The 18,693-nt window shown below is 50.0% G+C and overlaps 2 protein-coding genes across 3 annotated transcripts in view; both read right to left on the bottom strand.

The window, feature by feature from the left end:
- Sv2a (synaptic vesicle glycoprotein 2a) overlaps positions 1-9,621 on the bottom strand; it is a 15,838-nt gene extending 6,217 nt beyond the window's left edge. The window contains 9 exon segments of one of the 2 annotated variants that reach the window (NM_057210.3): positions 234-398; positions 940-1,028; positions 1,189-1,299; positions 1,514-1,603; positions 2,163-2,296; positions 2,377-2,528; positions 3,464-3,644; positions 5,135-6,089; positions 9,498-9,621. In NM_057210.3, the coding sequence (NP_476558.2) occupies positions 234-398; positions 940-1,028; positions 1,189-1,299; positions 1,514-1,603; positions 2,163-2,296; positions 2,377-2,528; positions 3,464-3,644; positions 5,135-5,756 (1,544 nt within the window). In that variant the 5' untranslated portion in view covers positions 5,757-6,089; positions 9,498-9,621. 2 annotated transcript variants of the gene reach the window in all.
- A 3,959-nt stretch (positions 9,622-13,580) lies between these two features.
- Positions 13,581-18,352, bottom strand: Sf3b4 (splicing factor 3B subunit 4). Its single transcript, NM_001011951.1, is given in 6 exon segments — positions 13,581-13,789; positions 14,299-14,472; positions 16,157-16,363; positions 16,589-17,131; positions 17,576-17,704; positions 18,082-18,352. Coding segments are annotated over 6 exon segments (1,275 nt in total). The 5' UTR covers positions 18,116-18,352; the 3' UTR covers positions 13,581-13,601.
- Positions 18,353-18,693: the final 341 nt, after the last annotated feature.

Here is an 18,693-nt window from a genome sequence, read left to right as displayed (position 1 = left end):
CCCACCTAAGCCCTTGCTCCTCACTGACTCACGGCCCCAGACATAGTGAGACAAAGCCAAGGAGCCGTGATTATACATAGGCTTTGCCCCAAACCACTTTGTCTTGATCTCAGACTTATCAATGAGAAGGAAGTAGGAGGAATAGGGAAAAGTGATATGGAAACCACCCCCCCCAACACACACACACACACACACACACACACACACACACACACACACACACACACACATACTTGTCATTGAAGTACTGTCCCCCTCGGTGGATCTGATTCTCCAGTGTGAAGTTAAATGTCACGTGCTCCACGCGCTCCCCTGGGAACACTTTGGTTCGGGCTGCATAGTCCACAGCCTGGAGATGGCGGATCATGTCGGGAAACCAGACAGTCAAACCGTAGTAGCTGGAGAGTCAAAGGCATGGAATCAGACAGGGCAGATGAGACACCAGAGCCCCAATCAGAGGGGCAGATGAACAGTCTTCCTGTGTAGGGGCATGCTTACCCCAGCCTCATCCCACACATTCTCCATCCAGCTACTGTGTTCTAGAAACTTTAAGGTCTTCTGCACTACCCATTATACTCTCCTACCCATTCACTCTGAGGATTTAGGTCCCCACCCACCAAGCCCCAAGTGCCCCATAATACCACATCCTTACCTCACCATGGCACCACTACACTAACTGTAACAGCTAGTTTTATCTCTTCCTGACAGAAGGTAAACTGAAGGCTGGAACATGTCTCTCTATCCCAGTCCATTGTCTGGTAAAGACTGAATGCCTTGGTTTGAATTACAACTTTGATGGTTTAGTTAAGTAGAGAACCCGGATAAAGCGTCAGGAGGATGCGGACAGATACCACCCTCCCTTGTGATGTCCCCCTCCGTCTCCAGCTTATCTCTCTTCTTCAGCCACACACAACCACAACCAACACTTAGCCGCCTCACCTGAAGGACATGGTGAACCATACCCCCATCATCATCAGAGTGATGCGCCGGTACTCTGGACTGAAGCAGGAGAGGAAGTTCCCCCAAACCTACACAGGACGCAGTGAAGGCAAAAGGTGGCCACACTATCGTCTACCTTAGACCTCTGATTCTTGCTTTTCCCCCTCCCTCAGTTCACCTTCACCCTTACACAGGCTCAAGCCCTCCCTTCTCCACCCCTCGGTTGCTCGGTTGTTCACTCTATATTACCTGACCCCCCAGGCTCAAAGCCCGCACTCCCCAGCGCTGGTACCAGGTTCCTGTGTCTGACTGGATCTCAATCAATTCATCCTCCTGATGAATCGTTTTAATGTGGGTTACCTGGACGCAAGAAAGGGAGTGAACCGTCACGCACTACTTCCCAACCCATTCCAAGTGTCTCTCTCTCAGTAGCAAAATGGGAGGCAGGGAGCAACAACATGCCCTGGGAAGGTCACTGAACTACAGTGTGGTCTGAGACATCTAGGAAATGGGCGACCTCCAGCAGGGTCCAAGTGAGGGTTTGGGGGGTTGAGTGGGGAGAGTGGCAGCTTACTGAGAAGACTCGCTCAGGATGGCCCTTGGCTCGCATGTTGGTGTCATGAACCTGCTTCAGCACCATCCAGGCCTCATCGTGCTTCCCATTCTGGAACCACAGATGGAATTCCCAGCATGCAACTGGATCCCGTATCCAGTGTTACAGAGCCCATCCCTTCAGTCTGGCTTCTAGAGTCCCAAGATACAGCTCCTCTCCTCGACCCTAATCTACGGTATTACATCAGCCCAAGCTGGAGTACAGCAAGGTCTGATGAGACTTGGTCAAGACTTGGAATGGGGAGGCGCTTCAAGAGAACTGATGCCAGCATAGGTCCTTGGAGGTTTCTCCAGTAAAACATAAAGGAAAAGCTTAAGACAGGGAAATGACGCCCACAGAAGGAGCCATAGCCCAATCTGCTGGAGCCAGGAATAGCCTGAAGGGAGATGTAAAAAGTGGGTCCCAACTTGAGCCTGCAGAATTGTAAGCCACCCGTAGAGGAGCAGGTTTCCCAGTTTCTCCTCAGGAGACACATTTTAAGACAAAGGAAGCAAAACAAAGTCCCCCAGAGTCACGGGCTGGTGTAGGAAGAAGCGGTCAGGAGAGTGCACCAACCCCACAGCAAGCATTTTCATGCCCACACCCCCACACCCTGGAGCGATCCATTCACCTCTAAGAAGAAGCGGGGACTCTCCGGCTGCGTAGTCAGAGCCCCGATGGCAAACACAGAGGGAAAGGCACAGACGAGGACAAAGACCCTCCAGCTGTGGAACTGGTAAGCAGAGCCCATCTGGAAACTCCACCCTGGCAGACAGTCACAGAATCAGCAGAGAAGCAGGGAACACAGCAGAGCTGGGAGCACAGAGAGTCTGAGGACAGCTTACCATAGTGGGGGATGATGGCCCAGGCCATTGCAGCTGCATACACGCCACCAATCATCCAGAACATACAGAGCCAGCTCAAATGCTCCCCACGTTTCTCCTGGGCCAGAAACTCCGAAAAATAGGAGAAGACAATGGGGATGGAACCACCAATCCTGGACATTTCAAAAGTAAACATTAGGAAACAGCCATCTTCCCAATCCCTCACCCCAGTGCCCTGGGTCCTCAGCCCCCTAACCCCCACTTTATTCTCATCTGGTGTCCTACAAGCTCTTTTCCACACCAGCCACCAAGTCACTGTTCTTGGAATGACAGAAACAGGCAAGCAGGTCTTGGATCAAGGCAAGAACAAGCATGAAACCCGGAAAGTGGGTAGAGTTGGGACGGAGGCGAGATCGCTGCAGACGAGGGAACGCAGTAGGATGTGGTGCTGCATGTGCTGATCCCAGCACCAGGGGCAAAGGCAAGGGGAAAAGTTCAAGTTCCAGGCCAGCCAGGAACTTTTCAAATAAAAATTCAAAAAACAAAACAAAACAAAACAAAAACCTTTGAGATGGATGTCCACACCTTTAATTCCAGCATGTGGAAAGCAGGTAAATCTCTGAATTTTAGACTATGTACATAGTGTCTATCTACATAGTGTCTCAGGCCAACTATGTCTCCATAGTAACACTGTCAAAAACCAAAACAACAAAACAAAAACAACCCCCAAAAAACAACACATGGAGACAGTGCGGGTGCTGGCAGGGTAAGACTTCAGATTCTGCCAAAGAAGATGTCAGCAAGCTTTCTTAACAAATTCAGGAAAAATCAATATGCATTCTGGGAGGGGATAACTCCAGGGTGTGCATGAGCCCAGGGGCAAGGCTCGGCCCACTGGACCTCAGGGTAGACAGCCTCAGAATAGAGGTAAGCTGGGAGCTCCAGAACAGACCAGACGTTCTGGATGTTAGCAGGCAGGCGCCAGACTGGGAGCCGTTCTGAAGATGGGGTAGGAGTGGAAAAGGCATGTGTCCAGTATGCCTAATACTGAGCCGAGTGTACATTATAGCAGTGACCAGGGCACAGTTCTGCCTTTAAGGACACTCACCCAACCCCAGAAAGGAGGCGGCAGAAAAGGAAGGTGCCATAACCCTGGACGAAGGATGAGAAGAAAGCGAAGACGCTGTTGACTGAGAGCGAGATGAGCAGACACTGTCTCCGACCCAGCCGATCAGCCAGGCCTCCCCAGAGGAAGGCCCCCACCATCATGCCCAGGTACACAATGAGGCCTGCAGAGAGGAGGAAATGGGGGTGGGGCAGCATGAGCAGATATGCCTCAATTCTCTGACAGATTTGTATTAGCACCCCAACTCTAGGGGCTGAAACTCCTGTAGCAGAGTGGATCTGAACAACTTCTAGGAGCTAAGTTTACCCAGACATGAGAGAGAGAGAGAGAGAGAGAGAGAGAGAGAGAGAGAGAGAGAGAGAGAGAGAGAGAGGAATGAAAGTGGTAGACAGTCACCACTGCAGACCAGGGGCTCAAAGGCAAGAAGGCAAATATTTGAGAAAAACACCCCTCACGGTTGCTGCTTCCTTTCCCTCTTTTCCCTCCCTCTCCCTCTTCCTTCCACTCTGTCCTCTTCCCCTCCTCCATCTACTGCACAGACTACTCAGCCCTAACTCACAAGAAGTGAAATGGATCTGCCTAGATTCCTAGATACCACCCCACCCTCTCTATCCTCCCAGACTGTTTGAGATCCCCCTCCTCATAGTCATTGTCCTTGTCATCCTCGTCATCGTGTTTTAGACTAAAAATACTGTGCTTCACTGCGTAGCTCTGGCTGGTCTGGAACTCACTGTATAGATTAGGCTAGCTTCAAAACTCACAGGTCCACTAGCCTCTACCTCCTGAGTGCTCGAACTAATGATGTTCACATCATGCCTGGCTTTTCCCCGAGTTTTGATGCCCTCAAAGAAGGCGATCTCTTGTTCCTTGGGAAAGAGGCTCCAAAACAAAGTTTATTCTTTATCCTTCTAGCCCCAGTACTTGGGATCCTAAAGTTCCCCCAGTTTTTTTTTTCCTAAAACCAGAATTTGAATTAATTTTTAAAATCATCTCTAGAACTTTGCATTTAGTCAATGTCCAAACCAAGCCCAGAGAGGAAAAGAAAGACACACACACACACACACACACACACACACACACACACTCACACACACACACACACGCACACACACGGAGGTGGGGTGGGGTTGGGGAACAGGGACAGAGACAAAGAGACACAGGGAGAGAGAGAGATCGATGGAGAAGCCAGCCCTCTATAATTTCTTGGTGAGCATATGATATTTCTCCTTCTAGATCCCTGTCAGGAAAGGCCATCAAAGATGTTCCTGGCTCCTAGATACTCCCATATCTGAGGTGTCCTTACCCACATCATCAAACAGACCCTCCCCGTATATACCAAGGCATTTCCAAGCTGACTTGTTCTGCAGTCAGGGAAAGGCAACTCAGTAGCAGGATGGAAGACTTTAACTGTAGCCCAACCCACCATGGCCATATCCGGCAGTTAGGCAAACTACCACCCACTCAGACACCGGTGAACGCCCCATCCAGCTATACTCTCTCTTTCATACACAATTTCATTTACCCAGCCTCCAGAAGAGGGTGTCTATGGGGGGATGGTGTTTGGGGAGTCAGTGGACCCTCTAGGTACAGCTTGCAGAACTACTGGGAAGGACTGGGTGGTTCCCCACAGCCCGGTGCTTGCAGGCTTCTTACCTAGCATGCCTTTGTTGGAGTCCGACAGGCACATATCTTTCTCAGCACTGGGCAGCACAAAGCCCACCACAAAGACCTCTACACCATCGGCCATCAGCGCCAGACCCAGCACGAAGTAGAGTGTCCACTGGAAGCGGCCATGGCCGCACTCCCGGAGGATGGTCTCATACTGCTGAGCCAATTCTTCCCGATCTTTACGCCGCTGCGCCTCCCCGCGACCCCCAGGGGGACCCTCCCCATCACTTAAGCCCCCTCTCACTCCAGCCAGGGGTGCCCCATCTGCCATCCGTTCGCCTTTGCCCCCAGACTCTGCCCGGGGGATGCCCTGATATTCTCCCTCGTAGATCTCATCATCCTCATCGTGGCCCTCAGTGGCATCACTGGAAGCGCCACCTTCCTCCTCATCCTGGGCCCCTTCTCCGCGGTAATAGCCGTCAGCAGGGGCAGGGAAGTCATCATCATCCTCCTCCTCCTCAAAGCGGGAGTAGGACCTTCGGGAATACTCATCCTGGACTCTGTCGAGACCCTTCACCACCTTCTTGGCCGCGTGCTTCTTAACTTCCTTGGCAATGTCTTTGGCCCCACGGATGAACGCTGCTCGGTCTCGAAAGCCTTCTTCCATGATGGGGCTTGGGGGCGAGTCACTGGCTCTACCTTACTCTCTGCTTCTTTTTCAGCCCTTTGCTCAATGAATTGGAGGGATCAAGAAGACCCTTTAGAAATGTGTTCCAGTGTCTTTGGGATCGGACTAAGAGGAACTGGCCAGAGAAGTCCAGATGGGGAAAAGGGCGAAAAGGGCTTTGCTCTGCACCCAGTTCAGTAGGGTGAGTTGGGGAGGGAGACAGGGAGTAGGGAGGGGAACTGGGAAGGGGGAGCCAGGTTGGAAAGGATAAACTGAGGAGCCAAGATATTTCAGGGAGGGCTGCCTATTTTTCTTCTGGGAGGCTCTGGAGACCTAGGAAAAGGAAAGAAAAAGAAAGCTCACTAGACTGGTGAAGTGAGGACCAGTATAGAACCCCTCTCAATCTAGTATTTCCGGCCACCAGCTATTAAAGAGCTGATTATCCGGGCCAACCGTGAGCCACTGATATACAAGTCCCTTTACGTTGGCGCTGGAGGGTACTAGATCCACGCTGGAGGGTACTAGATCCTCGCTGGAGGGTACTAGATCCTCGCTGGAGGGTACTAGATCCACGCTGGAGGGTACTAGATCCTCGCTGGAGGGTACTAGATCCACGGGATTTGCTCCAGAATTGGTCACTTATCTGCTCCTTCCTAACCACTTCCCACATCCATTGCAAAGAAAACCCAGCAAACAGGAGAAACAAGAATTTCCTGCTCTGGGCTCCAGAGGAATTCTGGTTGAGACAGAGCTTGAGGATGATGTGCGGGAAGGACAGGCCTTCCCACCAGGTTCCTCAGCCCACTGATGGCTCTGAAGGCAGGGCCTCCCCCGGTCTTCTCCCGAAGTCCCCCAAGAGGAGATTTCTCCTAACTTAGCCTAGGAGGTAAAGCTCACCCTCCAGAGTCAGCTAGCCTTGGGTGAGCATGAGTTTGACATGGCTTCCCGGCTCTTCTTACTTAAAAGAGGAAGCTGGGGTCTTAGTGTTACAGCCCACTTATGCTTACCCCAGGACCTGGCACAGAAAAAGAAATGAACAACATGAGCTCTAGTGTTGTGGTGACAGGAACATAGCGGGAAGCCCCTGCACTCCCTCCTAAAGTCCCCTAGCCAAGGCACCTCTGCCTACTCTTTAGGGTGAACAGCAGAAAGGGACACTATCAAGGAGAATGCTGGTCAGATGCAAAGCACATGACATTTGAAGTCCCCAACCCCCTGCTTGCTGCCTGCTGATGGGCAGGCTGCCCCAATTTGCCTGAGCCTCAGTGTCCTTCTATTTAGCTTGATGGTAATTGAGTTGGGAAAACCCACTTCGCAGAGTTGTGAGACTTGAACTCCCAGAATGATTTTGTGAAGATTAGTCTGCTTCCTTCCCTGTTATATTGAAAACGTGCAGGAGCGGCGGCTCCAGTGGAGGGTCAGACTTGGCTGCTGAGGCCCAGGGTCCTCCCTAGAACTTTGTCTGGGCTTAAACTCACTTCGACAGCTGGAATTAGGTATTTTCAGTTGTAAACCAGCAGGATAAGGACCCCAAAAGGGTGACTGGAAACTGAGGTAGAAGGGACAAGGAGGAAGATCATGAGTCAGAGGGAGTCGTGCTATCCCCTTCCTTCAGAATGTCACATAGAGACAGAACCCCTCTGGGGTAGGAATAGAAATGACTGGTTGAGGTCACATTTCCAATGTGAGTCTATAGTTGTACCTCATTCTTCCAGGGTCTCCCTTCCTAATCTCCCTTAATCCCTCTGGTTCTTCAGGAGTCAATGAAAAAGGAGTGCATAAATAACCGCATTGCGTAGGCAGCTGGTAGAGAATGAAGGGGACCTACCCCCACCCCAAATAAGACATCCCCAGATGGAGGCATAGGCTAGCCTCCCTCAGGCTTCGGGGCAACAGAGGACACAGGCTTAGATTAAGAGCAATAGCATTCCCCTAAAATAATTCTCTGTTCCCACCCAGCCAAAGCCTTGACTAATGTCACACACACACACACACACACACACACACACACACACACACACGTGGAAAAGGGTAAATAATGCCATGTCATTCAGAAAGAAACACTGGCAAGGACAGATGTAAGCAGTGGGCAACAGCGATCAGAAACAGTGGCCTCGGTGTCACCTTTTCTTCATGGTTCAGGAAACAGCAGTCCTCAGAGCCAAGGCAATTTGTGTACCTCGCCTTTCCCAACCACAGGCTCTCTCCTCAACCCCTGAAGGAGGATTTGGACCAACCAGGAGCTGTTTCCCAGGCGTGTTTACACTGTTTACCCCTCAGACCTGAGCGTGGGGGTAGGAGAGACTCCCCCAGCCACAACAGTACATGGTGGCTCAACAGCCAGCTCCCCCAGGGCCAGCAAGCCCAGGAGGAAAAGAAGACAAATTCTTTGAGCTGGTGAGGAAGTCGTGCTATATTTAGCCCGCAGAGCAGCACAGAGTGGCTGAGCTTGAGGAAGAGAGACAGCACTGGGAGAGGTGGAGTTAAAGGAGACCAGACTAGGATTTACCAAGTCCTTTAAGGCTGACTGGCTTCACCTGACCGGAAGAAACGTGTCCAGATTTTCTGCAGAAGGTGGAAAGGGCTTGTGGAAAGGGCTTCATAAGCAAACCTTTCAAGACAACTGCTTAGGTCCAGACTAGCCCCCTAATCAAAACCCCTGCATTAGAGACCACCCAGGTTTCCAGCCCATCCAGGCCATTAAGAAGTGACAAGGTCATGAAGAAGCAGTCATTGGTCAAAAGGTTCCCATGGTAAAGGACAAGGGACAGAGAAGGTGGAGGTGTGGGGGATTCCACGGTGCTCCTCCTGCATCATAGCTTGATGACTGACCCTCCTACCCCTCCACAGGACCAACAAGACTGAGCCTCACCTCTACAATCTACCCCTGGGTTTGGAAGATGGGAGCATCCAGTTCTGTCGGGGGCTGGGGGGGAGTCAGCTGAGAATGTACACGGAGAAATGCTCACAGAGAGGCTAGGGATGTGGAGAAACGCTTCACATGCACAGGATTAGGGACCGTCTCTGCCAGGATTGCGGAGACCCCCACCCCCACCTAGTCTCAGCTCAGGTACCAGGCATGAGGCCCTGAGACTGATTACACTGCTGTTCCCACCCCTGGTCCTGCTGCTGGACCATCATTCCGCACCGCTCCCCTGACCCCCTCAGTAAGCGCTTCTAGCGCCAACCCCCAACACCTGGTTGCTTCCCATGCCTGTCTGCCCAGTATTTCATTCCTTCTGTCCTTCACCGAGCAGATTCCCCTACCCCCTAACCCACCCAAGAGAGGCAAGAGAGGCAGTACTCATTCTCTGGCCCCAGCCAAGGTCATTTACCATGGGGGGGGGGGGTACATACATCAAGGTGAGGAGAGGATGGAGATTGGGGGAACCTCAGCTTACCTAACGGCCACTCACCAGGTTTATGTAATGGGGACTTTAGGCTAAGGTAAAAAAAAAAAATCATCGCATATATATGTATGTATGTGTGTATATACATACAAATACATATGTGTATTGCACATATATATTTATTTATTCAAGTATATTCTCAAAGCAACTGAAATAAGTGGCCCATTCCCCAAACCACCATCACCACCATCACCACCATCACCGCCCTCACCCCTACAGCGGGGACAGTCACCCTCCCCACAAGCAAAGCATCAGAGATAAAATGGCTGCAAGGCTAGACGAGGATGCTTCTGCCTGGGGCGGGGTGGAGGTGAGGGGAAAGGGGTCTCACCTGAGCTTGGTTCCCCGGGTCAGGGAGTCCCCGGGTGAGGGAGGGGGTCCAGCCACAGGGCTGAGGCGGCAGCGACGACTGCTCCTCCCGGTACCAGGGGAAGCGGCACTGCAGACCTGCCCCCCGCACGCGCTCCGGCCCCGCCTCCGACCCGCCCTCCCCCGCGCCAGTGAGCAGCGGGAGAGACCATTGTGGGGGGGGGTGGCGAAAGAAAAGATGATGGGGGGGACTTAGGACACAGGAAAAAAGGATGAAGGAACAGGAGGGGATTGTCAGGATGACAGCTGGAAATGATAGTCTTTCTCAGCCCCTTCCTCCCTAGCAAAAGATGCTAGGAAGTAAGGAAGACGCTGTCAGCGGATAGGGGAGTAAGTGGAGGAAATAGACAGACAGGACAGGATGAATGAGGTAGCCCCTTCCTTTGCACCAGAGCCAGGATGAAAAACCCAGGAGTCCCAGCCATTCTCGCTGTGTTAAAAACAGCTCCCCCCTCCCCTCTATACTGCTCCCTGGAATTAAAAACCCTCTCCCAAACCCACAGCTTAGACCCCAGGTTCAGCTGACTATGTAAGAGGACTCAGAAAACAAGGTGCGGTTTCTGTACCCAGCAGCCAGAGTCAGTGGCTCCTGGGTCCCTGTCATCTGTCTCCTCCATAAACAGTCCAGAGTGTTTATGAACAAGATAGACACCTCCGACCCCCCCCATCTCCATTCAATTGCTGGTAGCAGTGGCGGGTGCTAGAGAAGGAGTTTGTTCGATCAACTGGACAGTTCCTTTTCCAACCACTTTCTCCAGTGACTCAAAAAAAAAATAAAAAATAAAAAATCCTATCAATTAACAACCCCCTCTTTGGGGTGTGTGTGTGTGTGTGTGTGTGTGTGTGTGTGTGTGTGTGTGTGTGTGTGTGTGTACTGGCTTCGGTTCTCCTTTTCTTGAATCTTTTCTGTTTTATTGTCAGATAACCTGGACTGACAGATTCAAGAGCTCCACAAGTCAGAGGTGCTTCGAGGATGTACACCCTGAATCAGTCTACTACAGATAAGACCTTGGGGTTTTCTGGAAAGAACACTGACCAAGGCATATCCAGATTTCCACTTATGATACACTGTTGCTTTTGACCAACTCCCCTGCCTCTGGGAACCATAGGCTTCTTGTCTAGAAAATGAAGTGTTTTGGCTAGGCGTCTTTTTTAGCTGCAAGACCATACGAATCTGCTCCGTTAAGTGTGGCTCCAGGATGCTGGGAGATTCTGAATAGAGAGGCTGGCAGCCTGAGTGCTCAGAGACTTCCCAGATGCCACTTGACATGTTAAATTCACTGTGCTAGGGATGTGGGCCTAAATTTTGTAGGACCCAATGCTGCATTTTGGAAATGTATGGGTCAGTAAGGTTCCCAATTTACTGAAGGTCATCATAGATTCTAATTTACCGTAAAAAGCTACCTCTCACCTAGATTGAAGTTTTATGTGTCCCTCAGGACCGTGTCAATGTGTAAGTTACACAGTGACATAACTGAATGAGAGAACTTGTATCTTTAATGGCATCTGGCCATCCCCAGTAGGATGCCAATGAATCCAAAAACTCTCCTGGCAACAACTCTCTGCCCCACCTCTACGAGCAGGGAAGCTTTGCCAACGCTCTAGAAGTCCTCCAAGTCTGCTGGCTGGAGTTCTCTTTCCAGGATGGTACTCGGAACAGCTCTGCCCACATGGGCCTCAGGGACTGGCCCTTTACTAGGCTTCCATTGATGAACTTCTTAAGGTTTAATGCATCTTTTAAACACATTGTTCCCATTTTTAGGTTACAGGCAGGCCTTGCTGACAGGAAGCCGTTTCTTCTCTTTCAGGAGCTTCTGCACACACTGCACTGGCATTTATTAGCTTCTCAGAAGTACAGTACCTGTCAGCCAGGGTGGTAGCACAAGCCTGGAGCCCAGCTTACCAGGAAGCTGAGACAATTTCTGTGACTACAGAACGAGTTTAAGGGAGCCTTAGACCCTGTATCAAACTAAAAGATACAGAGAGGCCCAGGGATCCAATCCCCAGTACTGCAAGCAAATTAAAAGGGAAAACAGGTTTCTTTTTAAATCCTAAGGGAAGACTTAAATCAAGTACTTCATCACCTCCTCTTCCCCAGTCCCCTGGACAGGGTTCATCAATATTGTTTCTTCAGGCCTTCAGGCTCTGTAGGGTGGGGGTGGGGCACTCCTGGCTTCCACTTAGGCATTTCCTTGTCCACATCAGGCAGCCTCACAACTTTGCTATGGTTCTGTTGGATGAGCCTCACATTTACATCTCTAATCCAAACCTGCCTCCTCCTGCCTAGTCAACATATACTACCTTGATGCCTGACTAACATGTCAACTAGGGCAGCTCATATTCCCCAGCAAAGAGCCCACAGCATCCTCCCTTACCTCAATGTTGTTTTGAAGGTTTCCATGGTCACAAATGAAAGAGCTGAAAAGCACTAAAACCTCCGGGAGCCCCACAACCTGACTCAAATCTCAGCCAGCCTTCCTACAGCCTTAGTGCTACAACCATCCCTCTGGCTAGCCAGAAGCATGGCAACCTCATAATTCCAGCATTCTACTGACAGGCAGGAAGACAAGGCAGGTTGAGGGCCAGTTAAGGTCCCAGGGTTAAGATTAGGGAGAGCTAGATCTTTTTAATTCTGGCTCGTTCTAGGAACTCACTATGTAGGCCAGGCTGGTCTTAAACTCAAAGATCCACCTGCCTCTGCTGGGGTCAAAGGCATGCACCACCATGCCTGGCTAGTAAGATCACCTTACCACTAAGACTACAGACATCACTATTTTCCGAAGGAAGTCTTCCTGAACATTCAGACCAAGTTAGATGTTCTGACAGTAACACTTGCTGCGTTCACCCTGGTCATCAGCAGAGAGTGGAAATCGTTTGGACGAACCAAGAATGTGAATAAAGTTAGGAATAAGATATAAACATCATCCGCTAAAATGAAGTTGCTCTCCTCACTTCGTCTAGCAATTATTTTTTTTTTTCTTTTTTTCGGAGCTGGGGACCAAACCCAGGGCCTTGCGCTTGCTAGGCAAGCGCTCTACCACTGAGCTAAATCCCCAACCCCACGTCTAGCAATTATTAAGATATTCACATGACTCCAAATAAAAGCCATGGCTAACAACACTCAGGAGGTGAAGCTTCCACCGAGCATGGTGGCACATCACTTCAATCTCAGCAGAGGCAGACCTCTGAGTTCATGGCTAGCCTGGTCTACCTAGAGAATTCCAGGAGAGCCAAGGCACAAAATGGCACAAAGTTTCCCTCCATATTTTAACACTTTTCATTAGTTATCTATTTTTAAATATAAGCAAACACACATACATATATGCACCACCTCCTAGATAAGGTAGCAAATCATATATATGGGTGGACACACACACGCGCTATATATATATTTTGTGTATTATGGCCTACACTGTTTCACGAGACGTATCATCCTTTCCCCTCTGGTGTCAAGGACGGAACCCAGAACAAGAGTCCAGGATGCACTACTGCTGAGCTGCACTCCCAGCTCCTTGGTTGTTGCAAAGCTGTACAGAGCTCCAGTGTGTGGACTTCCCAGTTCATCCAACCAGCCCCTCAATGACAGATACTTTCAGCCGACCACACAGCGCCACAGTGGACACTTGTGTTAGTTTGCTAACATATCACCGGACATTTTATTCCTGTTGTTCATACCCCAGTGTTATAACAGAAGATAAGCTCTACTCCAAGTGCAGCTGTCTGGCGGTAAGGCACAGCACCACGACAACACAATAACTGCGTACAATGTAAACACCATCCCTCTTTCATACCACTCCTCCCGCAAACCCCGACTTCTAAAAGTTACTTCGCCAGAGAACAAACAAGAAGCATAGTTTTATTTTTCTCTATACATGTGTAAAGAAATTAGGACCAACATTTTAAAATAAAAATGAAGAAAAATCCCCTGTGGAAAACACGACATTGGAATGGGGACAGAGCTGCTGACAGGGGTCAGCACATTAGCCCTGACGAGCTACAGCATCTCTGATTGGTCCGAGAAATGAAGACACAGGGAGGATAAAAGAAGGAGACAAAGGATGACCATTTACTGAGGAAGTGGGCCCCGAAGTGGACCACGAGGAGGAACTGGGGGCCGTGGAGTGGGTCTGGGTGGAGGGAGGGGTCCCCGCTGGTAGCCATAGGGAGGGGGTCTCGGAGGACCGGTGTATCCATGAGGGGGCATCAATGGAGGAGGCCCACGCATACCGTGTGGAGGCATGGGACCTGGGTGACCTACAGGAAGAAAAAGAAAAGTTAACCAAAATGAAAACAGAAAGCAGCTAATGTTGAGATTAGTAGGATGAGAACAGAAATGTGGGAAGAGGGGTTGGGGATTTAGCTCAGTGGTAGAGCGCTTGCGTAGGAAGCGCAAGGCCCTGGGTTCGGTCCCCAGCTCCGAAAAAAAGAACCAAAAAAAAAAAAAAAAAAAAAAAAGAAAAAGAAAAAAAAAAAAAGAAATGTGGGAAGTTAGAGAAAGGACACAGGACAGGGTGATGGGCAAAGAAAGTTGTAAGCACACATGCAGGACCAACAGCTTGATGGCACATGCCTCTATAACCCCAGCACTGGGGAAACTAAGACAGGAACAGGAGTCACCTGGGGTACAGGCTGTCTGTCTGTCTCTCGCACACACACATGCATGCATGCACATGTGCGCGCGCGCGCGCACACACACACACACACACACACACACACACACACACACACACACACAAATAAGAAAGGGGCTAGTGCCCACTCACCCATGGGAGATCCAAAAGGAGGCCCTCGGGGAGGCATGCCCATCGGAGGTGGTCCAGGATGAGGCATTCCAGGGGGTGGTCGGGGTGGTGGCTGCCCTCCAGAGCCTGGAGGCCCAGCATGGGGGTGTCCTAGGCCATGGGGGCCATGGTGGGCCAGCTGCATCTGGGACATCCCTATGAAAATAAAAACACAGGGACACAGGAGACAAAAGGAAACCAGGGCAAAGAAAACAAGAGAACAAAATAACGATGGTGAGATGGTGACAGAGAGGACACAAGCAAGGTGACACTGCTCTTACCCCTTCCTACAGTAAAACTCAGCCAGTTCTACACCATCTCCATTTTCCTTCCATGATTTTTTTTTTCAATCAATCTTTGTCTGAAGGTGACTGACAGCAGTGGCTAAAGTAGTCATGCTGCTAATATACCTCCAAGTTTATTTAGCACATCAGAAATGTGCTCTCATTTTCTTTCTCTGACTTAAGCTTAGAAGTGATGACAGCCAAGTATAAGACAAGCAGAACTTGGCTCTGTGTGTGATAGGACTTGGTGGCAGATAGATGCTGGGACAAAGGCCTAATTCTAAGGCCAGTAATAACTCCTTAGGAAGATCAGGCCTGATAGCGCACACCGTATTGCCCAGCATGCTAATGGTAAAGGCAGAAGGATCAGTAGGAACGGAGTACCTAGCAAAGTTGAGACCAGTCTGGGGTACATGAGACTGGTTAAAAAAAAAAAAATTAAATTATGAGAAAAGAAAAGAAAATTTTAGTCTACCTTGGTAGTGCACACTTTTAATTCCAGCATTTAGGGAGGCAGAAGCATGTGGATCTATGTGACTTTAAGCTAGTTTGGTCTACAGAGAGTTGGAGGTCCACCAGGACTACACTGTAAACCCCACCCATCCAAAAGAGGAGTCCTTAAGAAGACAAGAGAGTAGGTGTCAAGAGAAGGTTTGACATGTGCAAACACCAAACACTGAACATGATAAAGCCCGAAAGCTCAGCCACCAGGAGGACCTGAACACTGGGCAGGGACAGTGAGCCCAGGTAGAATTTTAAGGACATGTCTACGAATACCTTGGAAAACTTACTCAGTGAAAGTAGATCAGATACAGAGACCTGAGTCACAGTGGCAGGAAGATTCCTACAGGAAGTGACGTGCAGTGCAGTCTAGAGCACTGGCTTGTGGCAAACAACAAAAACATAAGCTAGACTTGCTATGTAAAGTGGAAGACTGAACAGACAAACCCCCAGAGTTGTGGACTGGGCTCCTACAAGTGAGAGCCATTGAAGATGGTGTTGGAAAGAGAAAAGTAAACTGTGGGTTGAGCAGCAGCCTTTTCTAGTCTACCAAGAACCTCAGAACAGAGACCCAGAATAAATCATAACCTTCACATTTAACACTACAGATAAACACAGAAAAGAGAACCAAGCACGAAATCTACACATACATAAAAAAGGAATTGATCCAGGTTGCTAAAGTTGACATTAGAAAATCTAAAAATACATATGCCTTTAATCCCAGCACTTGGGAGGCAGAGGCAGGAGGATCCCTGAGTTTAAGGGTAACCTGGTCTACAGGGGGAGTTCCAGAACAGCAAGGTTTACACAGAGAAACCCTGTCTCGAAAAACCAAAAGCAGAAATGTCTTCTAGATTTGGCAACCTTGGAAGCAGAGGAGAGGTTGAGAGCTTTTGCCAAGCACAAGCTATAGGTGGAGATAACACAGGAGCACACCAACATGTACAAAGTATTGTTTGTTTTCTGAAGAAAAGGACTCTGGACTATTTCCACCCAAGACAAAGAGCACTGGGAGAAGCAGTACAAAGGCCCCTCTACAAGCTCAGCGCACTTACCTGGATGGGGCATCCCACCTGGTGGGAATGGATGAGGATGTGAATGTCCATGACCAGGATGTCCAGCCCCTGGAGTTCCTGCTGCTGGGGGACCATGTCCTCCAGCCCCAGGTGGCATAGGTGGTGGGGGCATTGCTGGGGGTATCCCAGGAGGAAGGGCCCCAGGAGGTGGCACTGGAGGTGGGAACGAACCAGGAGGTGGCATTCCTGTTTAAGAAATGAAGGACAATTAGTGGTATCGGACAGAATGTCTTTCCCAGCATGCTACACTCCAGCTTCCTAAGGACATGCACCAACTTCTTCCCTCCCACCAGCATCCTCACTCCTCCCTCACTGCCCACTGACTTCACAGCTTACTCTTCCAGGGCTTCCTCTGCCCCCTGACCTCCCTCCCATGGGCCTCACTGGCATAGTCTGAACTACAAGCTGTACCTGGTGGAGGAAGCCCAGAACCCAGGGATGAAACCACAGGATTGGGGGCAGAGGGTGGAGGGGGTGCATCGGCAAACAGCTGATGAGGGCGGTCAGCCTGAGACAGCGGGTTCTGGGCTGCCAGAAGTCGTTCAGCTGCTGAGCCATGTCGTTCACCCTTAGAGTCCTTCTTGAAGGCATAAGACACAGTGATAGGGCGGTTACACAGGTACTGCCCATTCATGGCCTCAATTGCTGCATCTGAAGCATCAAATGAAGCAAAATTAATGAAGGCGTAACCCTTGGAGTTGCCTGTGTCAGGGTCCCGCATAATCTTGGGGGTCTGTAAGATGACTCCAAAGGCGCTAAAAGTATCGTAAAGCAACTTCTCATCAATTTCTGGGTCCAGATTTCCGATGAAAATGTTGGCTCCTACATCCAGGTTTTTGTTGTGAGCCGAGGCTTTGTTCACCCGTATTGGCTTCCCATAGAGTTTGATCATGTTCATAATCTTAATGGCATAGTCAGCATCTTCCTCACTCAAGAATTCAACAAAGCCATAGCCTAGGAAACCAATGAAAAAAGACCACTCAGGTGAAGAGATTCAAAATCAAACATTAACTCACCAGTTTGCAAACACAAAGAACAAAGCAGGTAAGGGCTGGGTGGCGGCTCATGCTTCTAATGCCACCATGCTGGAGCAGAGGTGGAGCCCTGAGTTTGAGGCCAGCCTGGTCTACAGAGCATGTTCCAGGACAGCCAAGGACTACACAGAGAACCACTGTCTTGAAAATAAAACAATAAAAAGAACATGACAGAAGAATAATCTTACTTCACTTGAGAATGGTTCCAGTAACTAGTGCTAAGAGAAACTATTCCAAAAACTGAACTGAAGCTTAAGGGGGAAAAGAACCTTTAGGTTGCTCATTCCAAAGTAGTTGTGACTGGAGTTGTGACTCTTCAGGGGCCGTTAACGCTATACAGGGTTAATTCTCGCCATGTACTCACCTTGGTGCTGGCCAGTGACTCTATCCTTTGGCATGTGGGTGTTGACCACTGGCCCTGCCTGGAGAAAGAGCTCCCATAGCAGTGGCTCGCTCACTTTCTCGTCTAGACCTCCCACGTACACCGTGGCATCTAAAGGGAAGAAGCAGGAGGTAAGGAGAGGGTCAAGAGTGAAAAGTAAAATAAAAACCAAAAACGTTAACTAAAGACCCGAAATTCCCTCAGCTTCCACAGTCTAGAAAAATCCGCTACGTCTAATTTGGCATTCTTGCTGATCCTGTATTTCCGGAGAATTTTGTCTTCTTGGTAGAGGAGTATTTAAAGAGAATGGATCTAGAAGCATCACTCTTCATAGGCCTGGGCCTCCACTTGGCCTCGAGGCGAGCCAGGCGCCCAGAGGTCGGTCTCACATCAGAGGGATCTCGTCTCCCACCCAAGCAGAAATGCTTCTGGCATTAATCAGCTCTTCACTTCCCTGCCCCTATCTTGGTCTCTTTTCTCCCAATTACCCTGATTCCGTTCGGAGATCGGTCCGGCAGCCATGGCGAAAGGGCTCCCGCCGTCTCTAAGCAGCAGCACCGCCCCCCTGACCTCAGTTTCTACTTCCACTTCCGGGCCAAGGCTCACATTGGGCGGGGCCGGCGACAAGGGAGGAGCCGGAAGCGATCGCGGCCATCTTAGGAGTCAGATTCGTGTCGGACAGAAGGGAAAGGTGCCCTGGAGCTGCCGCAGCAATCGGGGTGGAACAGAAGTGAATCAGCCGGTCTTGATACAGTTAACTAAAGCCCTGAATGCTTCCAGACTGTTAGGGCATCACACTGCACCCCAAGCGCAAATTGAAATGCTAAACCAAGCTTTGTATGTTCTGTGACGCAGAGACGTGTGCTAGGCAAAGTCCCGCCATATCCAGGGCCAGGACTGCCTTTGAAAACAGCCTATTTTTAATTCGGTCCACAACGCTCGTGCAGATTCGCCCTCGGCCTAGGCTTGAGCTCGAGGTATTTTGGTTTCCCGTAAGTGTCAGAGCTCCTCCAATCTTGGGAAATTTGAGACCGAGGGTGCTCACAGGCAGGTATTGAAGCTTTAAGAGGCAGGTGTGGATCTCTGAGCTAAAGGCTAGC

This window comes from Rattus norvegicus, chromosome 2, assembly GCF_021556685.1.
Source record: "Rattus norvegicus strain SHRSP/BbbUtx chromosome 2, alternate assembly SHRSP_T2T, whole genome shotgun sequence".
Taxonomy (NCBI): Eukaryota; Metazoa; Chordata; class Mammalia; order Rodentia; family Muridae; genus Rattus; species Rattus norvegicus.
Note: the sequence above shows the minus strand (reverse complement) of the source record. Positions and strands in the feature narration are given on the sequence as shown.